General features: G+C 41.4%; 2 protein-coding genes across 2 annotated transcripts in view; one reads left to right on the top strand and one right to left on the bottom strand.

Annotated features, from left to right (window-relative positions):
- LOC127232272 (alpha-fetoprotein) overlaps positions 1–14,854 on the top strand; it is a 45,456-nt gene extending 30,602 nt beyond the window's left edge. The window contains exons 11-14 of the mRNA XM_051198298.1: positions 61–208; positions 1,760–1,986; positions 7,761–7,893; positions 14,786–14,854. Of these exons, the coding sequence (XP_051054255.1) occupies positions 61–208; positions 1,760–1,986; positions 7,761–7,893; positions 14,786–14,854 (577 nt within the window). The remainder of the gene's footprint in view (positions 1–60; positions 209–1,759; positions 1,987–7,760; positions 7,894–14,785) is intronic.
- Positions 14,855–21,189: 6,335 nt separating this feature from the next.
- Positions 21,190–26,969, bottom strand: part of Rassf6 (Ras association domain family member 6) — a 37,317-nt gene continuing 31,537 nt past the window's right edge. The window contains exons 7-12 of the mRNA XM_051198589.1: positions 26,207–26,388; positions 24,134–24,235; positions 23,802–23,853; positions 21,586–21,704; positions 21,402–21,499; positions 21,190–21,307 (exon numbers count right to left, since the gene is read on the bottom strand). Coding sequence (XP_051054546.1) covers positions 21,232–21,307; positions 21,402–21,499; positions 21,586–21,704; positions 23,802–23,853; positions 24,134–24,235; positions 26,207–26,388 — 629 coding nt within the window. The 3' untranslated portion in view covers positions 21,190–21,231. The remainder of the gene's footprint in view (positions 21,308–21,401; positions 21,500–21,585; positions 21,705–23,801; positions 23,854–24,133; positions 24,236–26,206; positions 26,389–26,969) is intronic.

The following is a 26,969-nucleotide window of genomic DNA, read 5'->3' as shown; positions in this document are numbered from 1 at the left end:
ATGAGTATTTATGTATGTGGTGTGCATATTACCAAGAGTAAGAAGAACTTATTGTTTTAGGCTCACAGTCCTTTATACTAAGAAAGCCCCACAGCTGTCTTCGCATGAGTTGGTGACATTCACGAGGAAGATGGCAGCGGCTGCCAGTAGATGCTGCCCATTAAGGGAAGAGCTGCAATCTGCCTGTGTCAAGGATGCGTTAAGTCCAGTTATGACACACCTCCCATCTGTCTGAAGTTCTGCTCTCCCGTCCCCAGAAATCAACCTCTATGCCCCACTAAAGGAGATTAAGAATCCTCAGGGGAGACTCTTTCCAGGCAGCTCATGCTAACTCTTTTTAATTAGCAGTAGGGGAGGACTATCCCCTCTCAGACTTGTGTCATTAAATTCACAAAACTTTCCCCTGGGTCACTTACAGGAGTCTACTGCTTGGGTTTTAAAGTTGACAAAACCTACTTTGTTAGGAGTTTCAAAGATGCTGCAGATGTCTGATGAATGCCCATGGAACTCACCATATTTAATGTGTTAGTACTCAAGTATGTCCACTCACAAGGAGCAACGTCTTCCCAGAGACCATTGGTTGTAGTTACAGGCCATCCTTTTCTTGGCCAAAATATTTGAGAAGTTGGATTAAAGTGGGAGATTGGTTCACATGAGATGAAAGGAAGGGCAGGAATAGCCTTGCATATATTTCCTCCAGGCTCTCTTGAAGCATGTTTATAACCATATTCCTTCTTCCCGGTGGAGACTGGCCCTGAGCTGCAGGATGCTTAGACCTCAGATTTAGCTTCTAGGTCTCTCAACATTTCTGAATTCTTGTTTAGTGCTACTTTTGTTTGTCCTATATTCACAGGATACTGTATCCTTTATGCTAACTTGCTACAGCCTTTCTTCTAATAAAGCAGCTATTAAAAATCTGAAGTTATTATCTAGCCTTACCTTCATTTTAACTTAATTTTTTTTTCTTGTTATGGAATCATGCCTTCCTTGGGGAATTCACCTGGTTAGATTTGTATGTTCCTAGAGCCTTGCTTTGGGGACGTTGTCTTGGTTACTTCTAAATGGATGAATTAATAATTCAATGTTTGTGTTGACTGGTTTGTATAACTTCATCCTCGCATACGTGAGTAAAAGGGCATTTGGGTGGCCGGTGTACTCGAGAGTCACATAAGCAGAGTTTATAGACACTGTTAGGGTGAGCATTTGAGTTGTAGGCACTGGCATGAGAACAAGGCAAGGAGACAGTTCTAGAAGGGGTCAAGAAAGCGAGGGAGATAATGGAAACAGGACCAGGCTCTCTGGTCATGAGTTTAAACACCAATGGAGTACCTACTGTGTGTCAGCTCTGCAGTTGTTTGCAGATGTCTGCACAGTGCTGGAAGACACCGGATGGCTGAGAAGTCCCATCAGGCTGCACATCCAAGTCATACTGGCGGTAGGGTGGGCTTGATACTGGATGCTGAATTGGTGGTGTTGGGGTGAGAAGCTGTAATCTCATGCTGAAACTGGACTATCAGATGATAGAGGAAGGAACCTCTAGGTGACTCAAGTGCACCTCAGCCTGACAGTAATGCGAATAGGGAGCATAAGCTGGGGCTCAGTCTACACTGACAACCTTCTGTTTCCCCCCAAAGTGAAACCTAGATGGTGCTAGAACAAAGTACAGTTTGGGGATGTGCAGAGATAATGTCACTGTCTATGGATAAAAGCACAACGGACATGAACGTATCGCTCTCACTTTGTTTCTCCTTTGGAAAAGGCAAAGCTGATCCTTGGAGCTCTGTGCAGAAGACATGACACCAAGCCTGTCAATGCTGGAGTGAGCCACTGCTGTGACAGCTCCCATGCCTTCAGAAAGCCATGCTTTGATGACCTGCAAGTCGATGGAACTTACATTCCTCCACCTTTGTCTTGTGACCAAGTCATCAGCCTTGAAGATGACTTGTGCCAAGCACAGGAGGAGGCACTCCAAATTGAAAAGCAAAAGTAAGCCTTTGTTCACTTCAGTTTTTGCTACCAACAAGGGGGGCTGATGTGGGGAAATTTAAGCCTGGTACTGATACGACTTCTGCATAATGAAAACAGCAGCTAAATGTCTGTTGGAAATCAAATGGGATTAAATGTGTTAGACAAATTAGCCAGTATAGCTACTGTGTTGCAATCCCTGCTTGGTCAGTTAATGAGAATGAAGCAAATTTCTAAGAAAATATTGGCAGAGGATGCATGAATATAAATTCCTCCAAAATGTTGAAGTCCAGGCATTAGTAGGTAGGGTTTTCCATGCTGAAAACATTCTGTTAAGTCTGGGAGTCGTTAATTTCCTTTCTTTCCTGGGAAAGTAGCACTGCACGCTAGAGATGGGAGTCAGAGGAATCCTGCAATAAAGCAATTTCTTTCCTTTTTCTGAAACTACAGTGAAAAATTCTTCCCAGGTACCCTGTGTTAAGGACACAAGGACACATTCATATGTATGTATGTATGTATGTATGTATGTATGTATGTATGTATGTGTATATGTATATATGTATATGCATATATATTAAAATATAATTACATCATTCTCCTCCTTCCAGTAATAAGAATGAACACTTTTTTATTACCTGATGGCTAAGTGAAAATGAGATAAAGTTATTATATTCTTAATCTGTAGTTGGACTTCATGAAAACAAGGACAAACAATACCTTACAAACTTATATTAGGCCATGGAAATGTGTATATACCTATAGCATTTAAACTAAACACTATACACTAAACATTGGATCTTTCCACTAAAAGATTCTAAGTTAGCTTAGGCTTGGTGTGAGACATTAAGAAAGAAGTTAGTTTCCCCTTTAGAAACTAGAATTGCTGCTCTTTGAAGAAGTACCCTGGACATAGCTTGGTACCACTTTATGTTATTGCTTCATTAAATTCTCCCTGTAAATTCATGGGGTGGGTAACATCAGTACACCATTTTAAGTGTGAAGAAACAAGGGATGAAAAAGTAAAGGTTTGCTGGGAGACCACACAACAGGTACAGGAAGCAGGAGTTGAGGTTATAAAAACTGAGAAGTAAGAGATAAAAGGAAATAGTAACTAGGCTTGCTGGAACAAAGCCTGAATCCTAGCTATTCAGGATTGGGTGATTTCTAGGCAAGCCTGGGCTACACAGCGAGTTCTAGGCAAGCCTGGGTTATGCAGTGAGATTTTCTCAAATCTGGAAAAAATAAGAAAAGGTCTGGGAATATAGTATATAACGAGTATAGCAGAGTATATACTCATCCTGGGTAAGGCTTTGCCTTTTATCCCTAGTACCGAATAGAAGAAAATAGGTAATAGAAGTTCAAAGAAAATAAATAAGTACATAAATAAAAGCAATTAAAAATGATAATTAATTTTAGATAGTATATAAACAGAAGCATTTGTTTTAAATAAAATGATAGATAATTTAATAAACACTAAATACTGTGGAAACAGGACCATGGGAACAGACTAGAAGTAACAAAGGTTAAACAGGACATAAACATTTAAAAGGTAAATTAGAAACTGAAGTATGGAAAAACTAGAGGACTAGAGGCTGCCAAGTTGAGCTTGGGGCTGGGGAACAAGTAGGGGACAGAAGAGGTAAATCAACCCCGAAGGGATCCCCTGTGTGATTGTGTGGGGTGAGCCTGCAGCCAGGCAGCACAGACCTCCTACCAGCATCCCCGTTATAGAAACAGCAGTGGCCAAAGTAAGTAATAGGACTCCCCGATGTTCCCGTCCTGAATGTCATTTCCATACACCCTGAATCCTGAATCCGGGTGATTGGAGATCCATCCTCGCCAGCCCTGCACAAGGCCATTTCTCCTTATTACAGGGCGAACTTCCAAACTCAGTCCGTGTGCTCGTCCTCCCTCTACTGGCCATTCTGAGAACTGCATCCAGAAACTAGTGGGGAAAGAATGCCATTGCTTTGGGGGAGGGAAAGGAAAGATATTTCCAGGAGGTATCAAGTCATGGAGGTGTTTGGGAACTCGCGGTTGTGAGTCAGAAGATAGAGGGAAGTGCATGTGAGGGGGCTTCGTTATAACTGAAGACTTCATTAGAATAGTCAAGGCACTCCCTGATTATTTGCTAATAAGTGAATGTGTCATGTGTGCGTGTGTAAGGAAGGAGACCCTTGTTGAAGGAACATATTTTAAAATGGGTGAAGTGGTCCTATCATCATCACCTCCACCACCACCAATCACCATCAGACTGTTATTTCTTTTGAGATTCGTTGAGTATCTTCGATGTGCTAGGTGCCATGGTAGGTTCTGTACTGGGTCTTTTAGTTTACCATCTGTTTCTTGGCTCTCACAAAGCCCTTGTGGCACACACAAATGTTCTTCATACATACTCAGGGTGGACCAGTGAGTGGATGAACTAACCCACGCCCTAATTTATGACTTACAGAGTTTGCCTTAGCTAATAGAAAGCCTGTCTCTGTAAACTGCTTTGGGATGCTTAATGCCTTAGGCCAGACAAAGGAACTGCAAACTGATATCTAGGAACAGGGGAGCCCGGTGGTGTAGGCTGTCAAGTTTCATGATTTGATCTTCCTGTTTCTGTGGCCTGGGACTTGAGTTGAAGTCTCTTTGCGTTGCACAGTGCATTTGAGTGCCACAAGTGATTCTGTGTTAGTAGGAAACTATTTTGAGACAAAACCCACCAAACTGCACTGGGAAGAATATTTCTCAGTCTGAATAATAGTTTGTTACAATCTGATAATTAGTATTCAAAGGTGGCATAAACCGATTGGATTATACACTCAACGTAGACATAATTGGCATGAAGTGTTTTCATTCAAGAGGGTGTCAGTTTAGGTTTAGTTAAGATTGAAGACAGGGTCGGGCGGTGATGCAGAGGCAGAGGCAGAGGCAGAGAGGCAGAGAGGCAGAGAGGCAGAGAGGCAGAGAGGCAGAGAGGCAGAGAGGCAGAGAGGCAGAGAGGCAGAGAGGCAGAGAGGCAGAGAGGCAGAGAGGCAGAGAGGCAGAGGGATCTCTGTGAGTTCAAGGCTAGTCTGGTCTGCACAGCAAGTGTCAGGTCAGGCTCCAAAGTTACACAGAGAAACCCTGTTCCCCCCCCCAAAAAAAAACAAAAACAAACAAACAAAAGGAATGAAGACTGGGTATGAATAGAACAGTTGGCTAGAAAATTTGTATTGTTCTGATTTTAAATATTGACTTGTTTTTAGGATACATGTAACTGTGATCATTTATATACATATACATGTATAGACAGACAGAGAAGAAAACCGTATTGTTCAAGCCCAACAATGTAGAGATGCACATTAAAAACTCATGCATGGCATAGGAACACATGATGTCACATTTGTATGGTGGGTACACTTCTACTTGCTTCCCGCCCACCAGTCTTTGGATTATATATGATTACTAGCGCAGGTCCTGCCAGCTCCTGCTACAGCCTGCCTGTACAGCACTTCTGTGCCCTCAACCATCTACATTTCTCAAGGGGGAAGTTGTGAGACACTCCTCTACTACAGCCCCCAAAGCTCTGGCACCACTGCGGACTCACTGGGAGGAGCCCTGGAGCCACCTCCATCACCTGCAAAGCTGTTGTCCTCCTCCCCACCTCCCAGGATGACATGCTTTCAGGGGTGCTCCCCTGGCAGAGCTGATGTGCCTTAATGGTTTGGCAGACTTCAGAGAAAAACATTTTTACGGCACTTTTACAAAGAGTCAGTGCCCCATCCCTGTATGATGGGGAACCTAGTCTATTTGGGGACCCAGCAGGCAGCAACAGGGTTCTTCCTGCTTCCATGGACCCAGCCTGTCTTATTAGCTAGACATCTTACTCATGGCTCCTGGGATGGAGCCTCACCCTGCAGATTTGGCAGATATGTCCAAAGAATCTGAAACCACTGTTGCAAATGAAAAATGAAAGACACTTTCCAATGAAAACAGAAATCATAATACTGAATATCATAAATAAAACCATGAGCACATTGACTGAGACACAGGAAAGATTAACATACTTGGAAAGCTGACATCCAGCTACATTATTTTAAATATTTCTCCTATTAGTATTACAGTGTCTATATTTTATATATAGTTTGTCATTATTCTTCACAACAGCATTTTGTAATGTTCTGCTATAGGAATCCAACCATTTAGTATTGTTGGACATAAAAATTATCTTCAATTTCTGTGATAAATTACTATAAACAAATTCTTCATATATACTCTCCACCGCCACAGATTTTACCTAAATGCCTGGGATCTTGAACTAGCAACCATGTGGGCTTAGATGAGATGGCATGACTTCCTTTAGCTCTTCCATGTAACTTCTCAGAAGTAGGCATTATTGCACTTTGAAAGCCAGTCATGTCTTCTGGAAATTTCTGAAGACAGGAGGTGTGGGCTGTGCTGTCTCGATGCTGGCAGCCCTTACTGTCTCAGCACTGTGTGTCCTCAGGTGAGGAAGGGTGTGAGTTGGCAGTGGGGAATATGGAAGTTTCTGTGTTCTGAGATAGTGTCTCACTTTGTGGATCTAGCTGATCCGGAACCTGCTATGTAGGTCATGCAGGCTTTGAACTCACAGACCCTCTTGGTTCTGCCTCCCAAACACTTGGATTCACAGTAAGGACTGTCATGCCCAACAAAAACAGACATAAGAAGGAAGCATGCCAGATGGGCACCACACCAAGCTGGAAGTCTCCTTTTACTGCTTCATGCTGGATCTGCAGGCCATACTCCCCCGGGGTTTTGTAGGACTCATGGACACCATTTGAGTTGGATTTGGGGAGCCAAGAGAGCTACATTCTCCTTACCTTGCTTCCCTTTTACTTCCAGAGCCCAGTCTGCCCTGCTGGTGACCACACTGACTGCTGCCCATGACCTGTTCTCTATTGCCCATGTTTGGGACAGGTGCAGTAGTGACTGAAAGACAATAAAGATCAGGAAGCATTCCAGTCTTGGAAACAAAGGTCCCTATGACCCGCCTTCTTCCAGGCTAGCTACCCGTGCTGAGACAGTAGGGAGGAGAGCCATGAATGGACCTGAGTATCTGGGGACAGAGAAATAGATCAGAGTATGCCTTCAATTGTTTTTTAATCTATTGGATGAAAACTATCACAGCCATAAATGGGTATAAAAGCAAATACTTCAAACTTCTAAGTTGTACCTTCTCTGATAGTCTATATCTGGGTTCAGACAGTAAAGCTTCAGGTTTTCTGACTCAAAGCAAAACTGAAGATAATATAGAGGTACTATAATTGGGAGATGGCAAACTCCAGACCTCACCCATCCTGGCCCACACAGCAGAAGTGGTTGTGATAGTTTTCACTCAGATCCAAACTTATCTCAGCAGGAATTACATGATGATCACTAAAGTAATGTGACCTTTTTGTCAAGGCCAGGCAGTGGTGGTGGCACACACCTTTAATCCCAACACTCAGGAGGCAGAGGCAGGTGGATCTCTGTGAGTTTGAAAGTCAGTCTGGTCTACAGAGTGCGTGTTCCAGGGCAGGCCCCAAAGCTACAGAGAGAAACCCTGTCATGTAAAAACAAGTAAACAAAAAAGTAGAATTGCAGAAAAAGGCTTATGAAAATTGAAGCTAGAGGTGAACATTGTCTATACTATGAGGCCATCATGTCCCTTTTCAGCATCTCTAACCTGAAGAGAATGGGAGTGAGGGGAAGACAAGGATGGTCTGTGTGTCTGTGAGTATGACAGCCATGCAGCTGACCTTGCCAGCTCAGGGATAACCCCTCTGCCCCTCTTATTTTTGCTTTAGGCTCCTCAGTAACCTTGTGAAACAGAAGCCACACATAGCAGAAGAGGCATTCCTGTTCATTGGAGAGGATTTTTTGCAGCTGGTGGAGATGTGCTGCCATGCAGGAAAGAGGGAGATATGTTTTCAAGAAGAGGTATCGTGTAGAGTGTCTCTCAAGTAAACAAACACATAGAGGAGTGTTGAGTATTACTGCAAGGAAAACATTTCCCCGTTGCAACCTCGAGATTAGAAGGGAGCTTGCAAACTAGATGGGTGGTAGTGACTGACCATACTATGCCTGGGCTTTGTGTATCTTAATATTTATGTATGTTTGGAGAAATCAGAAGAATTAGACACAATAACTGTGGTACCAGATGGGAGTGGGATGCTTACAAGCAAGAGTGGGAGGATGAATTGAAAGCCCATTCTAGTGGTAGAGAAGCAGTCATTTAAAAACTAGAAGTTAAAAAAAAATGACACTTTAAACATCTGTTAGAGAAAATTCTGAGTTTTTCCCTCTAGGAATTTCTGGGGACACAATCAGGAAGCATCCCTTACTGTTGTTTGAGAGTATAAGCTGGGACTCAGGTAAAAAGGATTTTATTTCCTCAATGGACAGAACTTTGTGAACAGAGACCGAGGAACACAGAGGATAGAAATGGCCAGAATAATATGCTACACACACACACACACACACACACACACACACACACACACACACACGGGGGGGGGGATTTAAATCTAAATTCACATACACACACATACGCTTTACTCAAACACACATACTAAACACACATACATACACGTCACCAGAAGGCCATTTTTCTATAATTAATATCATTGTATGTAGTCACGTATGTCATTTTCCAAGTTGTTTTTCACTGGACTATAAAGTTGTGCAACTTAATTTGCTGAGGAGGCCATAGCATGTGACTCAGCAAACTCGTGGGAAGTCTCAGGGAGATGGAATGCCTGAAGGACAGCCTGGGGGACAGCTTGTTTAAGGACTTGTCTGGGAGGCTAGATACACTAGGTAATAGGGTCTGTGCAGGGGCATGTGACTATGTCATTAAAACAAAACAAAACAAAACAAAAAAACCAGGCCCTTCTACATTTAGCAAGGCAGGCTGGGGCTGGTCAGGAATCAGGCTACATTTTCAAAGATAATAACCTTCATTATGACTTCGATTACTCACAGTGGCTCCTTTCTGTTAATTCCTCTGAACTTTATGTTTCCAGTAAAAGTCAGGTATCTAGCAGGTCCCTCTCCAAAATGAGGTTCTGTCCCCCATAGATCCACTGTAAGTTGGAATAAAAGTAATTTAAATGTCATCTAATACGAAATGCCACACAACGGAACTTAACAGTACTGTGCACAGTCAAGTTTGGTGTCCTCCTTGGGTGGCTGAGTGGGAACTGTGGCTCACTGCCACTTCCCAGTACCTTGATGGGACAGCACACTTGTTACAAGCTTGGGAAAAGATAAACATTCAAATTTAAATGTGAAATGTGTATGGATTTCACATAAAAAATAAAACAAAACAAAACACCCAAAACAAGCTAGTTTATGATAAGTCATCATAAACTAGGACCATCTAGAAAGTCTATGCATGGGTAGACAAACTGTAGCATGTTTTTAATTACTGATTATAAAGATCAAATATCATTCCATTTCTTTTTTTCCTTCCCTTATTCCATCTGAGATTCCTCCACATTCAAAAGGTAACAGAAGTTACCAGAATGCTATATTATACTAACTAACAGTTGCTGGGACTTTCAGATAAACACTAACTGTATGTTGTAATTCATTATTCTCTCTTGTTTGGTTGTTAATTTTTGAGTGATCATTCCAGGCAATGCTTCTCAGGGTTTAGCATGAGTAATCTGGAAGGTTGCTGAAAGAATAGGAGGGTGCTCCGTTCACAGTAGGTCCCTATGGGGTCCAGAGACTTAGTGTTTCTAACAAGCTCCCCGTGCTGCTGCTGCTGCTGCTGGTGATGCTGTGGTATGGTGAGGACCACACTTCAGGAACCTCTTCTCTAATGTGAAGGTGGACAGTTAGCCTCTTACCCCTCTTAACCCTCCCAATATTTCCATAGGTCTGACTTTGGGTGAGAATCCAGAACAAAGGTTAGCAGTAGAAATAAGCCACTGGAAAACAACCTAATTATGAGAGAATTTGGGGGATGTTAAGTATGAGTATTTAAGACAAGATTGTGTTTTAAAGAAAACTTTGTAGTGCATAAAGAGGCTTAGTTAGCCAGAGAGGTAGTAATCAACAATGGAAATATTTTGGAGTCTTTTCTTTATAAGTTGACACTCTGGCTTCTATATTGGTGGATGGGTTTGACAAGCGACAAGGAACAGGATGTTGGAATGTCCCAACAGACTTCTAGACCTGAGATTCCAGGAAAGGGCTCAGCTTGCTGGCCACCTGTGGAGGCTGTAAGAGCTATAAAGACTAACTGTCACCAAGCACTTGAAAGGCATTTGCTTTGTTTCCTGAGACTGTCAGTTAGGTAAACCTGTTCTGCCTGTTGATAGAGAAAGTGGGTGAGCTTGAAAGCTGCCATTCTCCCTAAGGCCAGTGAGAGGAGAAAGCATTTTTAGAGAGGATAGAAGACACACTGTGAGGCGTAACCCCATAACCAAAGAAAAATTCTAAGAAAGAGGAGATGAGCCAAAATCAGTGTCAAACACGGAGGTGAGACGGTTGGGAAGCTGACCGGTTTTATGTGATGAAGAGGAAGCAGCCAAGTGTGTACAGCATCCCCCATCTACCCACACACCAGGCTGAATCTAGACAGTCAGAGCTCAGGAAAAGTGGGATCCAGTCCCTAGCAGGCACAGGGAAAACATTCTCTCGGCAGAGATTCTTTAGTCTGATCACATGCATTTCTTCTATGAGGAAGGACAACTACAGCCAGATGTTTATCACCTCACAGTACGTGAGACTCGAACAAAGTGAGCGAGTTAGCAGAAGTTCAGTGAACTCTGGTTGCTAATCAATGTGGAATGGGTAAGAAAGGTTAAATTTTGCCCTGAGTTGTGGCTTGACACAAGTTAATGCAGAAAGAAACAATGATTTTTAGAGGTCTAGACTCACTACATGATGAATCTACCCAGCTTAATGAGTCTACTGTCAAAGCCACTGCAATTGTAAGATGTAATTAAGAAGAAAAGATGATGATCCCATTAAACAGGGTAATTAGCTAAATATATGTTGATTGGGTCACACTGAGTTACTGGTTCCAGTTTCTTTTGATTAATGATATAAGTTTGAAAGTCTAATACATGCTGTGGTTCATAACTCACAAAGAGGAGAAGAGCAAACACCCTATTTCTAAGAGACAACCATTTTGTCTCTTCATCCTCTTGTGATTACAATGTTGGAATAATTTTAATAAAATTGTCATCAATTAACATAGTGTACTTATACTCACTTTGCCTACACCTGTAGTCTATCTCTATCCCTGTTTGTCTGTGTCTGTCTGTCTGTCTGTCTCTCTCTCAGTAAAGTTTTATTAGTACACTAGTTGGTTATATTAAAGTTTTTGGTCTTTCAACTTTAGCAGCACCTAATAATTCTCCTAAACTTAATTAACGTGTGTAAGCTTCCTTCATTTCCACACAGCCTTTCCCATCTTGTGTTAGTGAGAAATCATAAAGTTAGTGGGAAGAAAACCATTCCTTCTACATTGCCTGGGTTAAAGAACCTGCTTTGTAGGCTGGGCGGTAGTGATATACAACTTCAGCACTCGAGAGGCAGAATTAGGAGGATCTCTGTGAGTTCGAGGCCAGACTAGTCTACAGAGTGAGCTTCAGGGCAGGCTCCAAAGCTACACAGAGAAACCTTCTCTTGAAAAAAATGAACAAACAAACAACAAAAACAAAGAATCTGATGTGTAACCAGAACATACATACTCTTAGTTAACAGGCTGCAACTAAAGTAATCTATTCTATGGCAGATTTCCTGGGAATACTTTTCACAGTAGCAGGCCAGGATGCTGAGGGTCACCAATTTCTCCTCTGTTATCTCTCAAAAGAGACATTATAGCTGCTGCCATTCAGTGAAGTCAAGTCTCTTATAGTCTACCATTAATGACATAAATCATGCCACATCTGTTTGGTTTTATGATTTTGAATTATAGTTTCCTGATACCTCCATCTTCTCTGAGAGTATTTAGTTGTCCTTTTCCCATGCTCACAAACAAAGCATAAAGTGCCTACTTTTATCACACCATTGTAATAATGCAGGATTTTACTTATATGATTTCTATAACAGAATGTTGCATTATCTTTCAGTTTGGACCTAGTTAATTTTAGGTCCAAACTTGTCTTCTTGGGTGTCTTCTTTATGCATCCCTGGGCAAACTGAGCTACTTTATTATCCCATGCTTGGTTCTTCTTCAGTTGCTTAAGGTTCTCTGCCCAGTATATTCTAAACATATGTCTGTCTGTTAGTATGAACATTTGTGGTTTTGCTTTTGGATTTTTATTTTCAGGATGAATACCTGGGAGAAAATCACACACACACACACACACACACACACACACACACACACACACACACACACAGGCCTCACACATGGTAGGCAAGTGCTCTCCCACTCATGTGTACTTCCAACCTCTGTTTTACTTTTAAAAACTTTTTCAATAGGGTCTCACTAAGCGTCTCAGACATGTCTTCAACTTGTAATCCTCCTCCTGCCTTAGGTTTCTGAGGGCTGGGCTTACAGGCCTGGGCCACCACAGCTGACAGTGGTATTTTTTTCAAAGATTGCTTTCTCAACCTATTTACACAGTACTTTTGCTGGTCTGCCAGTAGAAATTCTTTGTAAGTAATAGGGTTAAATTCTGGCTAACCGAAATGAAAACAAGCTTATTGAGAGGACATTGGGGGAAGTGAGACTCTGGAAAGTTATGAGGTTGATGCTTACAAACTCCAGTTCTTGGGAAGCTGAATCAATAATGGCCAGCGCCATGGGACCCTCAGCCACGGAGGTGGGCGGGGCTGCCCCATCTCAGAAATGGGAAGTGTGGCAGGCTGGTTGGTGAGGGTGGATCCACACCAGCACAGGGCAGCTCTGCTCAGTGACTCCAGCTTTTCCTGCTGTTACAACTTCTCCCATCTCTGTTCAGAGCTCCTAGCTCCACCATCATGTTCTGGCCAGAGTTACTCACAGTTGCCCATGTTTAACTCAAATTGATGACCAGGTCTTAACGTTGTTTGTGCTATTTTATTTTTTAAGTCATCGATGGGATTTTATTTATTTAATTTTGTAATCCTTTCCTGTTGTTACAATGTGGAATCAGAAGACACAGAGAACAACGTTTATTTCTACTTTATTTTATTTTGGAGTGTACTATGTGTACACGTATGTATGTGAGCCTATGTACACAAATGCAGAGGCCATAGGAGGAGACTGTGTGTGTGTCCTATTCTATTACACTCTGCCTTATTCCTTTGAGCTCATGGTTTGGGTGAGGACAGCTAGCCATCCAGGCCTAGGGATCCTCCTGTCTCTGTTTGCCTGTTTCAGTGTGCATGTTGTTTCTGCACTCATGTGCTGGGGTCACAGGCTTGCACAACCATTCTCTGCTTTTACATGAATGCTGGTAGTTCAAACCCAGACCTCTTACCGACTGAACAATCTTCTCAACCCTGTAACCCATGCCTTGAAAGGGAGTCAGCAAACTGTTATGTTCAGGGAATGTACAGAATGAAGGATTGGTAACCATGTCACAAGGGGTATGAGGGATGAGACAGGTAATTAGTGCTCATCACAAATGCTAGTGTCAGTATGCTTAGCGGTCTGCAACAGGCTAGCTTCAGAGAGGCTGAGGAAGGGAGACCTGTTTTCCTCCTGTCCTCTGTGTCCTCAATTCCATCAGAAAAGCTTACTTTTTTTCTTTAGAAAATGTATCATCTCATAGCTCAGAGTGCCTTGAAACTCACTGTGGCCAAGACCAACATGGAGTCACAGCGATCCTCTTGTCTTAACCATCTCAGCTCTGGGGTAAAAAGTGCTAGTGAACCTGCACATGCAGCCTCTGCCTGGTTTTCTTTCTCGCTCTTGTGTGGGCTTTGTCTCAGGCTGTATGGTTCTCATTGCAGAGCCTTCTTCATTATTCGACTGCTTTTCTGGCTCAGGACATAGCTATGTAGCTTCCTGATGAAGCGTTTGCTTAGTATACATCATGACTTTAATCCACAACACCATAAATGAACAAATAAAATGATTTCCCCCTACCTTGCCTTGTCTAGAGACATATTTGCATATTGATGGTTATCATAACTACATTTTTTCCAAGGAACCAAGAGATAAATGATATCAAAAAAAAAAAAAAAAAAAGATAGATGCAGAGCTATCCTCTGTTGCTATTTGCTTCTGAGAAAAAAAGGATCAAATGAGGTCTCAGATTAAGCTTATGCAGTGACTTCCCATGAAAACTGACTTAACAACTCAGAAGTTATCGTTGGAGGAAGGATTTCTTAGGAGTTCAGAAGGATTTGTCAAAGCAAGCCCGAAATGATGGAGTGTGATGATGTTTGAAAACAGGAGGAAGGAATAAATTAATACACTTGTAGCCTCTTCCCTAGGAATGCCAGGGGATGCGAGTCAACTCACATATGTGCATATATATATATATGTATATGTGTATGTATATACATATATATATGCATATATATATGCCATGTGTATTTGTGCATGTGGGTGTATGTGTATAAGAGTATGTCTGTGTGTATGCGTGTACATGTATGTGTGTATTATCCTGTAGCCAAAGAGCCTGACCTTTCTGAGAAGAGACAACAATACTTCAGATATGATGTTCTGAAAGTGAGAATGGGCTTGCAGTTAACTGAATCTTTAAGTTAAGAAACCAGGCATGTTGGGAAGTCTGACACCAGGAGGAAAGGGCATAATGTAGCTCCCTTAAGCATCCAACATGGAAGCTTAAAGACTTTTCTGTTAGGGACCAGGACCATAGTAGTTTTGATTTCTCTTTCCCAATCACAGGTAAGCTTATTCATTTTTGCCTAGGGACCCCAACTGATCGTGAAGTGCCAGTCCCTCTTAGAGGCCGACTCATCCCAGAGAATGCCAATGTAGGATTATCTCTGAGATCAGCAATATGGAAGACAGCAGAGTGGCTTCTCGTTGGCTTGTTGGAGCAGAGTACCAGCCGGTCCACACCATCTTTCCTTTCCTATTAGCAAATGGCATATCAACTCCCAGATCAGCCCCTTGGAGCTTTCCCACCATAAAAGCAGGGGCAGAGACATAAACCCAAGAGCACTCAAAGTCTCGGCCAATTTAGTGTGCAGGCTCTGGCTGGGAACTGGCTACTGGGCCCCCACAGTGAAGTCTTCAAGGTCAACATGAAGCTGTCTGTACCGCTTCTGAGAATGATTGCTGAGAATGACTGCTGATGAAGTGAGGGAACAATGCTAATAAAATTACCTTCATGATGGGCCTGGCTTCTACTCTCCTGTATGTTTGTGGTGTTGACATTGCCAGCAATGGCTCCTAATATATTTACATTAAGTTGAGCATTATTGGGTGACTAGTCTTTTCTTTGGAAATTCTGCTGAAAATGATGCAAAGAACTTATAATTGGGATTGGGCCTTTAAAATTTTTCTACGATTGTTTTATGCAATAAAAAACAATATTAGTTTAGTGCTTATTAAATAAGTGGAGTGTTTTGACTGGAGAAATAGAAAACTTTATATTTTAATTGTGATGCTTTTACTTAATCTTACATTAACTTTTCCCCATTCTGGAGTTATCAATATTTACACATATTAGCAACATTCACATTTGTTTACCATCCTATGCATTCAATGAACTTTGCAAAATACTGGGGACTGGAAAGATGGTCCAGCTGTTAAGAGCACAAACAGGTCTCTTAGAGGACCCAAGCTTGGTTTTCCACACCCACATCTAGCAGCTCAATGTTGCCTGTGACTCTAGTTCTCTATGGGGACCTGTTCTCACAGATATGCATGTGTATGCATGCATGCACTCACACACACACACACTTAAAAATACAAAGCTACTAATGAGTTGGTGTAAAACAATCAATTTAAGGCTTTGAAATAAAGGCGAGGATCACATGTCCAGTGTTTCACAAGTAGGGTAAATGATCGCAGTGTACAGGAGTTTGAGACCACAAAAAGTCACCAAAGGACAGAGCCTTGCTTAGAACTAGGCAACAAGAATGGCTTCAACAGCTGGACAAGTAGTTCAGGCAAGGACAGAGCCTTGCTTAGAACTAGGCAACAAGAATGGCTTCAACAGCTGGACAAGTAGTTCAGGCCCTCCAGAGAATGTGGGAGATCCATTTACTTTTTGTATTGTGCTTTCAGTCTTGGGTATGTGCATTTGTGTTTGTGGGTAGGCACATGCATGGCAATAAGAAGACAAACTCAGCTGCTAGCTGCCATGTTCTGCCTTGTTTGCCACTGAGTACACCAGATTAGCTTGTCCATGAGATTCTCACGATTCTCCTGCCTCACTTCCTGCCTTGCCATAGGAACCCTGAGATTCCAGATGTGCATTATCACATCTGGCTTTATGTACATTCTGGGGATCTGAACTCAGGTCCTCAGGCTTTCACAGCAAGCACTTTACCTACTGAGCCACTTTCTCAGCCCAGTTCGACTGGCTGTAAGTCAAAAGTAAAGCAGGTGTGTGCAATCAGGCTTAGTGGAGGATAAGTCTACAGTGGGGAAGGGCTAACTTAAATATAACAGATATTTTTCCTCAATACCTCCGACATGCAAAGCACCAGCATTTACATGTGTTAGTCACATTGCTCTCACAATTGTCCAATGAAGCAGCTAACAGGCATTCCACCTTTGTAGATTCTGGTCCTGTGATTTCTCCTGTTTGTGGAGTGAAAGGTCTTCATACTATTATATCAAACAGGTGTGGTTGTCTCTCCTTTCATCTGTCCCTAAACAATATAACAGCTATTTACTTATAATTTCCATTGTCGTAGTAGATAATCTCTAGTTATAAGTAAGCTAGAGGTGACTTAAAGTACCGGGGAGGCTTGTAAGTTAGGTGCTAATTGCCCATTTGATAGGATGTACTTTAACATCCTTAGATGGTAATGTCTGGGCAGGGTCCTGGAAATAGTCTCCTAGAATTTACTCCTAACATCCATCATGCTAGCCATAGGTTCAACTTCTAAGCTATTTCTTCTGAGTAAGATCTTAGTCTACTTCTCAACCTTTGCAGGGCTTACTTTCTTCATATATGAAATAGAATTCAAAGAATAGTTTCCCCATGAGATTGTATGATTATTACACTAGTCAGTAGATATAAAGCTATGCTGGGGAAAAGGCAAATGGTACTAGTTATATTGAATCTCAGGTTTTGCTGATCAAATATTGATTGATGTCAGTGGCTCAACCTAACTAGTATTAAATGCTATTAGGTGTACAAAGGGACATCAGTGAAGGTGTTTGCCTTACTAATTACATCCTAACACGTGTTTCCCATGCACATACTTCAACCTAGTGGTTACACCTGTTGCCTGCAAATAGATTCCACAGTAATACTGCCTAACTGAATATCTCAGAGTCTTGAGCTAATAAAATATATTTTTTGGAGTTTCTTTTTGGTGTGGAAGGCAGTTGATGTTAAGTAAAAAAATTTAGAAAAGTTTCTAGTGAACAAATAGCTGTGTGCACAGTAGACTTCATCAGAATATTTTAGATAATTAACTAATTCTTGAATTATTTATTTATTTTATTGAGCACTTCTTATGTATAAGACATAATATGAATAACAAAAAAGTACAAAGATAAATGCAACAGACTCTATGATTAATAACCATAGTATGATAGCTAGGATTTAATTTTGATTAATATGTAACTGACAATGAAATATTTGGATCACCTAAAGCAAGGAAAAACTCCTTTGACAATGTTTTTGGTCTTACATTATGCAAAAATAGCTGAAATAGATTTGGCCTTAGAAATTGTATATTAATTAATAATGTAGGACTATGTAACAATCTTAGCATTTAGTCACACAACACAGCAAACATTTATTTCACAAAGTTTCTGAAGATCAGGAACCCAGCACTGATCCTATTGGGTTTTCTGGCTCAAGGTCTCTCTTTTGAAGGCTTGTCTGAGGCCTAGAAATCCACTTCTAAGATGAGCATCAAGCACCTAGCATTAAGCATCCAATAGCTGCTGTTGGGAGGAGAGTCTGTTGGCTTCCGGTAGAACGGCTCAGGGCTGGATCTAACAGGCTTTCCTCATGACCACCCAGACCATAATACACATAAGAAAGTGACCCAAGGAGCTTTCTAGGCACTTTAGCAACTCAGCTATCAAATCTCAGGAGTCACAGGCTCTCCTTTCTGCTTTACTCTGTTCCTTGGACTTTCTAGATGCCAAAAGAATGGATGCTTAAAGTTCTTGTCTCAGAGGCATGATAAGCATGCTATGTGATTAACTTTCCCTATTCAGTCATTCCATATCCAAGCCTACAACATCACACTAATGTCATACATTCATTATTGTTTTTCCATTAAAAATGAAAAGCAACTATTTCATCCAGCTGACTTGCAGAAAGATTAAGGAGGGCAGATGTTTTAAACCACACAAAGGTAAAGTCAATGTCTTATTTGAGTAATTAATTACAAATATTTTGCATCTAGTAGGAATCTGTTCTTGCATGTACTTCCTACTCTTTTTGGATCACTTTCATGTGACACATTTTCTCTTTCTTGATTGAAAAAATTAATACATCATCATATATTTAATAAATATAAAAGATTAGAGAAAGGAATCACAGTTCTATAATATATACATAACTTTTTTGGTTTATGAGTGGATATACAATATTAGCATGCAAACACATAAGTAAATACCCATCCAAAAATCTAAAGGATGGGTATTTTACAACATAATCTCATATTCATAAGGAGACTTTATCACTATTATTAAAACATAATTTTAATGACTGTATCAGTCTGAGCAAATGTTTCTTGCATTTTACATCATTTTTTCCTGTTTTGAACATTTAGATTTTTTACTTCCTTTGGTCAGTATAAACATCAGTGTAATAAACAACTTTGAAAAATGCTTTTGCATCTTTGATGTCCACATAATATTTTACAAGTAGAATCATAGGGTAAATTTTACATCTAACTTGTGTTCAAGGAAAAAGAAAATCCATTTGCTGAAGCATACATCATCATTATCTGTCTCACAGTTTAATCTTTGCTAATAGGGATTTTGTTGCGCTGATACGGCAGATTTTATTTTCACAGCCCTTTGAAAGCCCTGTAAAGTTTCTATCCCAGCTTGCACAATATCGCATATTGCCAGCAGAGGGCGCTAGAAAACCATTGCAGTCTTTGATGCCTCTGCGGCTCCTGGAGACCGGATTTTTCAACACTGCTTCCAGCGGCTTCTCCAATGCTAGCAGCCAGTGAGGTGCAGCTTTCTCTGTCTGTTTACCTGGACTTCTTCTCCAGCTTTTGACTCAGGCAGTGGTGGTATAACTTGGAAACAAGTGCAGGCTGGATCCTTAGTCGAAATCATTGTGTCTACATTTGCTCCTCACCTGGGTGGAGCTCATTTGCCAGTAGCCATCCTGTTTTCATCCTGTTTTTATTGTTGCTGTCCTAACATAACTTAATAATTCTTCATGTTAAACTTTGCCTATGCTTCTGCACTGTTTGTCTACTGACCTGAGTCGATGAATACAGACACAATACTTTGCACTCGCTTAGTTACAGACAATTGCACTTCTATGAGTTTTCATACCATCTTTTCCTATGTAAAGCTTGCTCAGTTTTGTATGCATTTTGTAGACCCCCCCCACACACACACAGAGAGAGAGAAAGAGAGAGAGGGAGGGAGGGAGACAGAGAGAGACAGAGACAGAGGCAGAGAGAGTTTTGAAGCCTTATTCTGGGGCACAGATTGGCCTGAAATTCACTACATAGACCAAGCTGGCCTGAATTTTAAGTAATCTTCTTGCCTTGGCTGCTGAATGGTAGGATTACAAAGGATATATCACTATACCTGGATGAGTTTTCACTTACTTTCATCTTTTGGTCCATCTTTAGTGAGATGAAACTGTGCCTTCTTGATGGATAGACAAAGCTTTAGAAATACAAGACTTTGTTTCAATCAATGAGGGAGACTTCCTGGGACAGAAATGCCACAGTATTCCTACATTGTCACCCATTTCAGATTCTGGAGATGCTGAGAATGAGCAGCTTATTATTACAACTGTTTGACAAATTAATGCTGTTGATACAACTTTACCTTAGTACAGGTAACATGATTGAATAGCTTCAGATAAAGAATTCAAATGGAAGAATGTCGATTAAAACTCCACATTAATAAAGAGTTCACAAATAAAGCCCCATAATATTTCTTTTCCAGGTGGGATTAGCAAACCTGTGAGTACCTCAAACATGTCTTATACAGCAGCAAGGGTGCTGTGAAGTCTCTCCTGGCTCAGCTACAGCAGCTAGGCTTTATCCATAGCAATCCCCAGCAACAACTAGGCATTCGTGGTCAAATCTTGTTCTACCTAATCTTGTGATATAATTGTTTACAAAGACAAAGAAAATGAATACAACCAACTTTTAAGACACTTAAAATTAGCTAGGAAGTCATCTGTTGAGCGGGGTACAAATGAAGGGCCCAGGTTCAGAAAAATCAGAGTTTACGTTTCCATTTTTTTATTTTATTTATTTCTACGTGCATGGATATTGTGACATGTGTGTGCAGTGCCCACAGAGGTCAACGTCAGATCCTCTAGGACTGGAGTTGTAGGCAGCCGGCTCTGAGCCACTGCATGGGTCTTCTGGAAGAGTAGTCATTGCTCCTGCCCATTTGGCCATCTCTGAAGCCCTGAGTTTCGGTTTCTTTACAGAGTCCAAAATCATTTTATTCCCAAAGGACAGAGAGCGCTGATACTACAAGGTTAAAAGTCATTAACCCTTGTAGAGAGAGTTCTAGGTTCTAGCAAAATGCTCCAGTATCCACACAGCTGTGAAACATGGCCAATTCAAGTCCCTGATGGCTTGAGAATGCTGTCTGTTTGACATCAAGAACTGGACGTGTTTATTTCCAATCATTTATGAGTCGGCAAATGTCTTAGTTCTATTGAGAATGCAAGATAAAGAGTTTAAACCGCATGATATCAGAAGAGGCCACTTAACTCTGAGTTCACTAAAGAATTTGCTATAAATGATATTTGGAATACACAGTATCCAGGCTTCCTACAGTTACTGAGGTGAAGTCCAATCTTGCCTTGGTCCAACTCTGAACCACAGCCAACCTCATCATTTCAAAAAGGAAGCAGGCTCTTTGGCATACTGTTTTCCACAGCTTCAAGGTCATGCATAGCAGAATGCAGAGGCAGACTGTCGGTCCATTCACTCATCCCACCATGGCCTCTCCAGCTCTGCTGAGGTGTGCTAGCTAGCATAGGTGCTGTAGCTCTAGACTGTGGTCTCTGTTTTTGCTGCCTGCTTACTCTGAAGACACTTCAGGATGAAGGCCCTTTCGGTATTGAATCTGAAAAGGAGAGGAAGAACATGAAAAAGTGGGTATAGGGCACGCACTGAATCTATGGAAGGACGCAACAGCCGGGTGCTCGCTCCAGACTTACTTCGCCATTATTCTTTCCGTCTCCCTTTTCTCGTCTTCATCTAATCTTTGAAGAATGGATTCCAAGAAGGAAAAGTGAAAATTAATGTACTGCGCCACCTGAGAAGGGAGAGAGAAGGCTGTATGAAAGAAATGCTGAGCCAGAGGGAGATGCGAGGGCACACGGAGGCTATCGGCGTCCGTACATTACTGCTAATTTCTTCCGTATCTTTATCCATGAGGAAGATCCGAGCGTTGCTGTTGGATGGTCCTTGTAGAAGCCTCTGCAGCAGCGGGACATCAGTCTTCTTTAGCTTTCTCTGCTCTGCAAATGAAAAAGAACGAACCACAGTAAGAGCTAACCCTAGAAAAAGAAAGGGGGTAATTTTGTCTTTTGGTCTTCCTTTCTTTGTTTTGGAAGCAACGGGGGGGGGGGGGGGAGAAGAAAGAAAGAAAAAGAAAAAAAGCAAGCAAACCAACCAACCAAACAAACAAAAAACCCCAGGAGAGCAGAAGAGTCTTGCCCCCCATTAGTCATGGTGGATATGTCCCCAGACCTCAAGGGACACATGTGACACTGTAGATGGTATATAATCCCATATATCTGTTTTTCCTAAACATTTGTACTTATCTATAATAAAGCTTGATTTATAAATTAGCCATAGTAAGAGGGTAACATCACTAGTAACAAATAGAGCAATCACAGTATATTCCAATAAAGCTGACAGCATTACTGCCTTTGTAGTTCGAGGCCATTACCAAAAGGAAGGCAAAAAGCATTATTTGAAGACTAACAGCATGGTGCCTCCACGCTTCATCTGACAACTAAGCCATCGCAATCGGGGAGGGTCTGTCTACAGTGTGGATACAATGGACACGTGGATGGTTCACCCAGGGAGGGGGAGTGAAGAACAGCACAAGAGTTCATCACTATTCCGATGGTAGATGCTTAAAGCACATCAACTGTTGTTCCTGGCAAAGTCCATTCAGGATTCTTAGACTATGCTTGAATATAGCTAACTGTAACCATACAAAGTGACACTGTAGAATACTAACTAATATTACATATGGAGCCCTTCCCAAAAGCTACAAGTGAACTTCTTCCACTTAATATATGGTCTCGTTTCGTAGCTCAAATAATTCTACCTTTCAGTTAGATCATTTAGCCAGAGCTCTAGTCCTACTGAGGGAGCAACACGGCTCAATTCTTTATAATTTTCCCTTCCTTCCTTCATTCATCTACTCAAAAATATTTACTACCAAGTTTGGTTAATATAAATCAATTTATATATCTGTTCTTAATTCTTCCTTTTGTTTCTACCTCACATTCAATTTTTGGGCATTCCAAGAACTAAACTACAAATGCAGAATTAGTAAGATTAGTCCTCTTCATTACTTATGGGTTTCACTCATTCAGCCATGAAAACGAGACAAAAAATACTGTTGTATTCTCAGAATTTCAAATTTAAAACATTACCATAAATGCCCCTCCCCAAAAGTACTGGCATTTTGTCAAAGTGGGCGCCCATCTGGGATTTTATTTCAATAAAAAGAAGCACACAGAAAAGCCCCCGATGTCCTTCAGTTCATCTTCTTTTCCCAACTCCCTGTTTCTCTTTCTCATCTCTGGATTCAATTTATTCCCCTGTCCATTCCAAGTCAGTGTGTGCTCATTCCACTCGCAATTCTGAAGCAACAGGAAGCCCTCATGATTGTGCTCCTCTCCTGGGCACAGCAGAGTCCTCTCCTGACCTTTGTCTAATGCCAACTTGCTTTCACACCCTCGGTTGCTTCCATATTTTACATTCCCTAGCTTCTTGCTTCAACGATGATTCGGAACGATTTCTGAGAACATATATCTCCCCCGCCCAATTCCGACGATGTTCTCTACCGAGGGAGGACTCATTTTCTTACAATGTGTCAGAACAGTGCCAAACAAGAAAGAGCAAAAACTAAGGACGTCAGCGAGGAGTGGCATGCAGTGAGGAAGCCAAGAGCTAAGGCAGGGAGCGGAGAAGGAAACAAGTACAGAGGTGACAGACAAGGAGTCCAGCACCTCCTGGAAAGCCAGCAGGATGGGTTCCTCGAGTTCTGATCCCCACTCAGAGGAAGTCTGGCAAACAAGCAAAGTCCTTTGTATTATAAACTATTTGAAGTTTATAACTGGAATTGGAGAAGATCCATGATATTCTAGCACCATTTCTCCAGGATGGGAGTGTAGCTCAGTGGTTTTAATGTGTGTTTAGCTTGCACCCGAACTCTGTGAATAACATTTATAATGAACCCTTTTTTGTCTTCCTGCCTCTCCTTTCTTGTGTGTTCTCTGTCCCCCTCCCCCACTTTGACAGAACCAAGCACTCTTCTATCTTCTTTATAGACTAAAAACTGGATCCAAGAACAAAGAGAGACCAGATTTTCTTACCTCCAGTTCCAAAAATAATGTAAAGAGCAAAATCCCGCGGGCTATTCTCAATCTGTCAATAGGGAAAAATGAATAAATGTGATTGTTCCAGATGATGTTAGACCCAAAGTATCAGCAGTGTCCCACGTGCTCCTTCACTTTCAGACATGTCTCCTGGGGGACCGTGTGAATTTCCAGGCTTTTGTTGCTCTGAGGAAAGATCCACCAGAACTGAACATACGATGTTGGTCCATAGTCCATGGCTTTTTTTTTTTTTCCAGAAGAGTGCATTTATATGTCTCCATCAGCTTACTTCTATGCATGGTATAGCCCAGGTTAGTAATAAAGATTACCTTAAATTTTTGGAGAAGTTGCTTTATCACTTCTTCAGTTCTCATGGTACTATTTGTTCTGACCTTAGTTTCTGATCCAAAGGTTGGGGTGAAAATAGATGTCTAAAAGAACAATAACAAAATCATATCAGTCCTTACTACTCTGTCAGGCCACAGTGGTCTGTATCCTGAGCCTGCATGGGTAAGTAGAAGACCTAAAGGGCAGGATGGAGATGTGATGCATGACTGGGTGAAATAAACAATTTGAATGTCTTTAAACTAATCTCTGTGCAAGCCTGATTTGTGAGATTCGGATGTTGTTTGTAGGTGTGTGGGCTTTCCTGTTTAAGCTTTGTAACTACACCTCCAGAAGCTCATCTGTGTATTTCAAATGGTCACTTCAGCACCCAGCCCCAAGCTGGGACTCATTTACCACACTGGTTAATAATTTGAGTTTTGGAGGGAGACAAATATGTGTTCAAGTTCAGAATTCTTGTTGAAAGCAATGTGACTCAAGAGATTGCTAATGTCTGTGAGTTTTGGTTATATGTAAAGAAAAAAATAACAATACTGGCCTTCATAGGAGAGCTTTGAGGATGAGATAATTTATTTAAATATGCTCAAAGTTAGGTGTGTATGTCTACAGTCTTAGCACTTGGGAGGCTCAGGCAGAAGGAAGTTAACTTTGAGGCCAGCTGGGGCTCTATAGCAAGTACCTGACAATCCAGGGCTATTTAATTCATTTATTTATTTTTTTATTTAAAATTTTTCTTTTTTTTCTTTTTTTAATCTTTCTTCTCTTTTTTATTTAAATATATTTTAATATTCTTACAGTTCCCTCTTCCCCCCTTCCTCCCATGCCCCCGGATCCCCTCCCATCCCTTTCCCCACCTACTCCACAGTGAGGGTGAGGCCTTCCAGGAGAGATCATCAAAATCTGTCAAGTCATTTGGAGTAGGATCTAGGCCCTCCCTCCTGCCTCTAGGCTAAAGGAGTATCCCTCCATGGGGGATATGTTCCCAAAGTCCTTTCATGCACCAGGGATACATCCTGGTTCCACCGTCAGAGGTCCCTTAGGCTGTCCAGGCCTTCTAACTGAGACTCATGTTCAGGGGGTCTGAGTCTGTTCAATGCTTGTTTCCCAGCTATCAGTCTGGGGGTCTATGAGCTCCCCCTTGTTCAGGTCAGCTATCTCTGTGGGTTTCTGTAGCCTGGTCTTGACCCCTTTTCTTATGATGCCTCGCTCTCTGCAACTGGATTCCAGGAGTTTGGCTCAGTGTTTAGCTGTGGGTGTCTTACAATATATTTTGATCTTGCTTTCCCCTCTCCCAATTCCTTCCAGATCTCCTCACATTCCTAGCCACCCAATTTCATGTTCTGTTCCTTTCTCATTCTCTCTCAAATAACAGGAAAAACAAACAAACAAACATAAAAACCTCAAAACAGAAGTCAAAACAAATAAACCTAAAAAGCCAATAAGACAAAAAAATTTCCTAACGAAATACCTCCCTGGCAAAATGGGGGGCTGGAGAGATGGCTCAGCAGTTGAGAACATTAGTTGATTTTCCAGAGGACCCAGGTTTAATTCCCAGCACCCACATGGCAGCTCACAACTGTCCGTAACTCCAGTTACAGGAGACCTTGCACCCTCATACAGACAGACAGATAGACATGTAGGCAAAACACAAAGACACATTAAAAAAAAAAAATGGCCAACTACTCCCTGGGCATGGGACCTGCCTTGGAATGTGTTGATATACATAGTGACACTCCATTGAAGAAAATGGATTTTCCCTTTGTCAGTGGATATTATTTGCAAATAGCTTATTTTATAGGTTTGGGACCCTATGTACTTCCCCCATTTTCAGTACCTGAGCCGGTACTATGCATGCTATTTAATTTAAATCTGTGCTAAACAAAGACATGAACAAGATTGTATTTAAACTTAGTTGATGAGTTACAACAAGGAAAGATTGATGAGTGTTAGGCATCTGCTAACATTGTTATTATTATTGGTTTGAATTCTAAATTGAAATAATTGTATTACTAGTGTAATGGACAACATCACTCTGCATCAACGGAACTGTAATTTACCTCATGGTTATAGAAGTGTCCGTTGATAGAGGCTCTGTGGTCCTGCCTGTCTTTTCTGTACATCACTGAAGCTTTCATCCTTTTTCTCACCAAAGCTGCTTCACTCATGGTCCTATAGAGCAGAGGGGATGCTGGTTCTTCATCTGCATATGGCTTCAGAGTGCTGTGATAAGATAAATAGTCTGGGAAGAATAAAGACCACAAGCTGGTATCATTTAGCTGCCTATCTTCTTGCATCATAGGGACACTGGTATGCATTCATTAACAAGGGTGACTTATTTCCTGGCAGTTTCAAAGCACTGTAGTTCACTGCCTGGCTTATACTGACTTAGTAAATGCTGTGTGAGATTGGTCAGGCCACAAACGCTGCAAGTTATATCTCATAGAACTTATGTGATCACATGATTCAGGTTTCTACTCTTTTAATCTCACTTTATTGGGGGTGCAAATCATTCACAATTTTAGCCTGGATGAACTGGAAAAACCTGTTTTTCTGTCAGTCTGGACTCAGACAGGCAAGATTAAAAGCATGATGAGCTGAGTAGCTTTGTTATGAATACAGTACTTCCAGGTGACGGACCAGGCCTGTACCTCTGTTTTGTCCCGAAGCCAAGCTTAGCAGCCCTTTCCTAAGAAGACAGATCTTGGGTCTTAGTTCCCCTCTGAAACTAGTGAAGCATTCTTGAGAAGTCATTCTCATGGAGTACAGAGACTTAAGAGAATTTATTCCTAAATTTCATGAAAGCAAAGCAGCAATATGCTT

Source organism: Phodopus roborovskii, unplaced genomic scaffold (genome assembly GCF_943737965.1).
Source record: "Phodopus roborovskii unplaced genomic scaffold, PHOROB, whole genome shotgun sequence".
Lineage (NCBI taxonomy): Eukaryota > Metazoa > Chordata > Mammalia > Rodentia > Cricetidae > Phodopus > Phodopus roborovskii.
The sequence above is the reverse complement of the archived record's forward strand: the minus strand, read 5'-3'. Positions and strand labels throughout refer to the sequence as shown.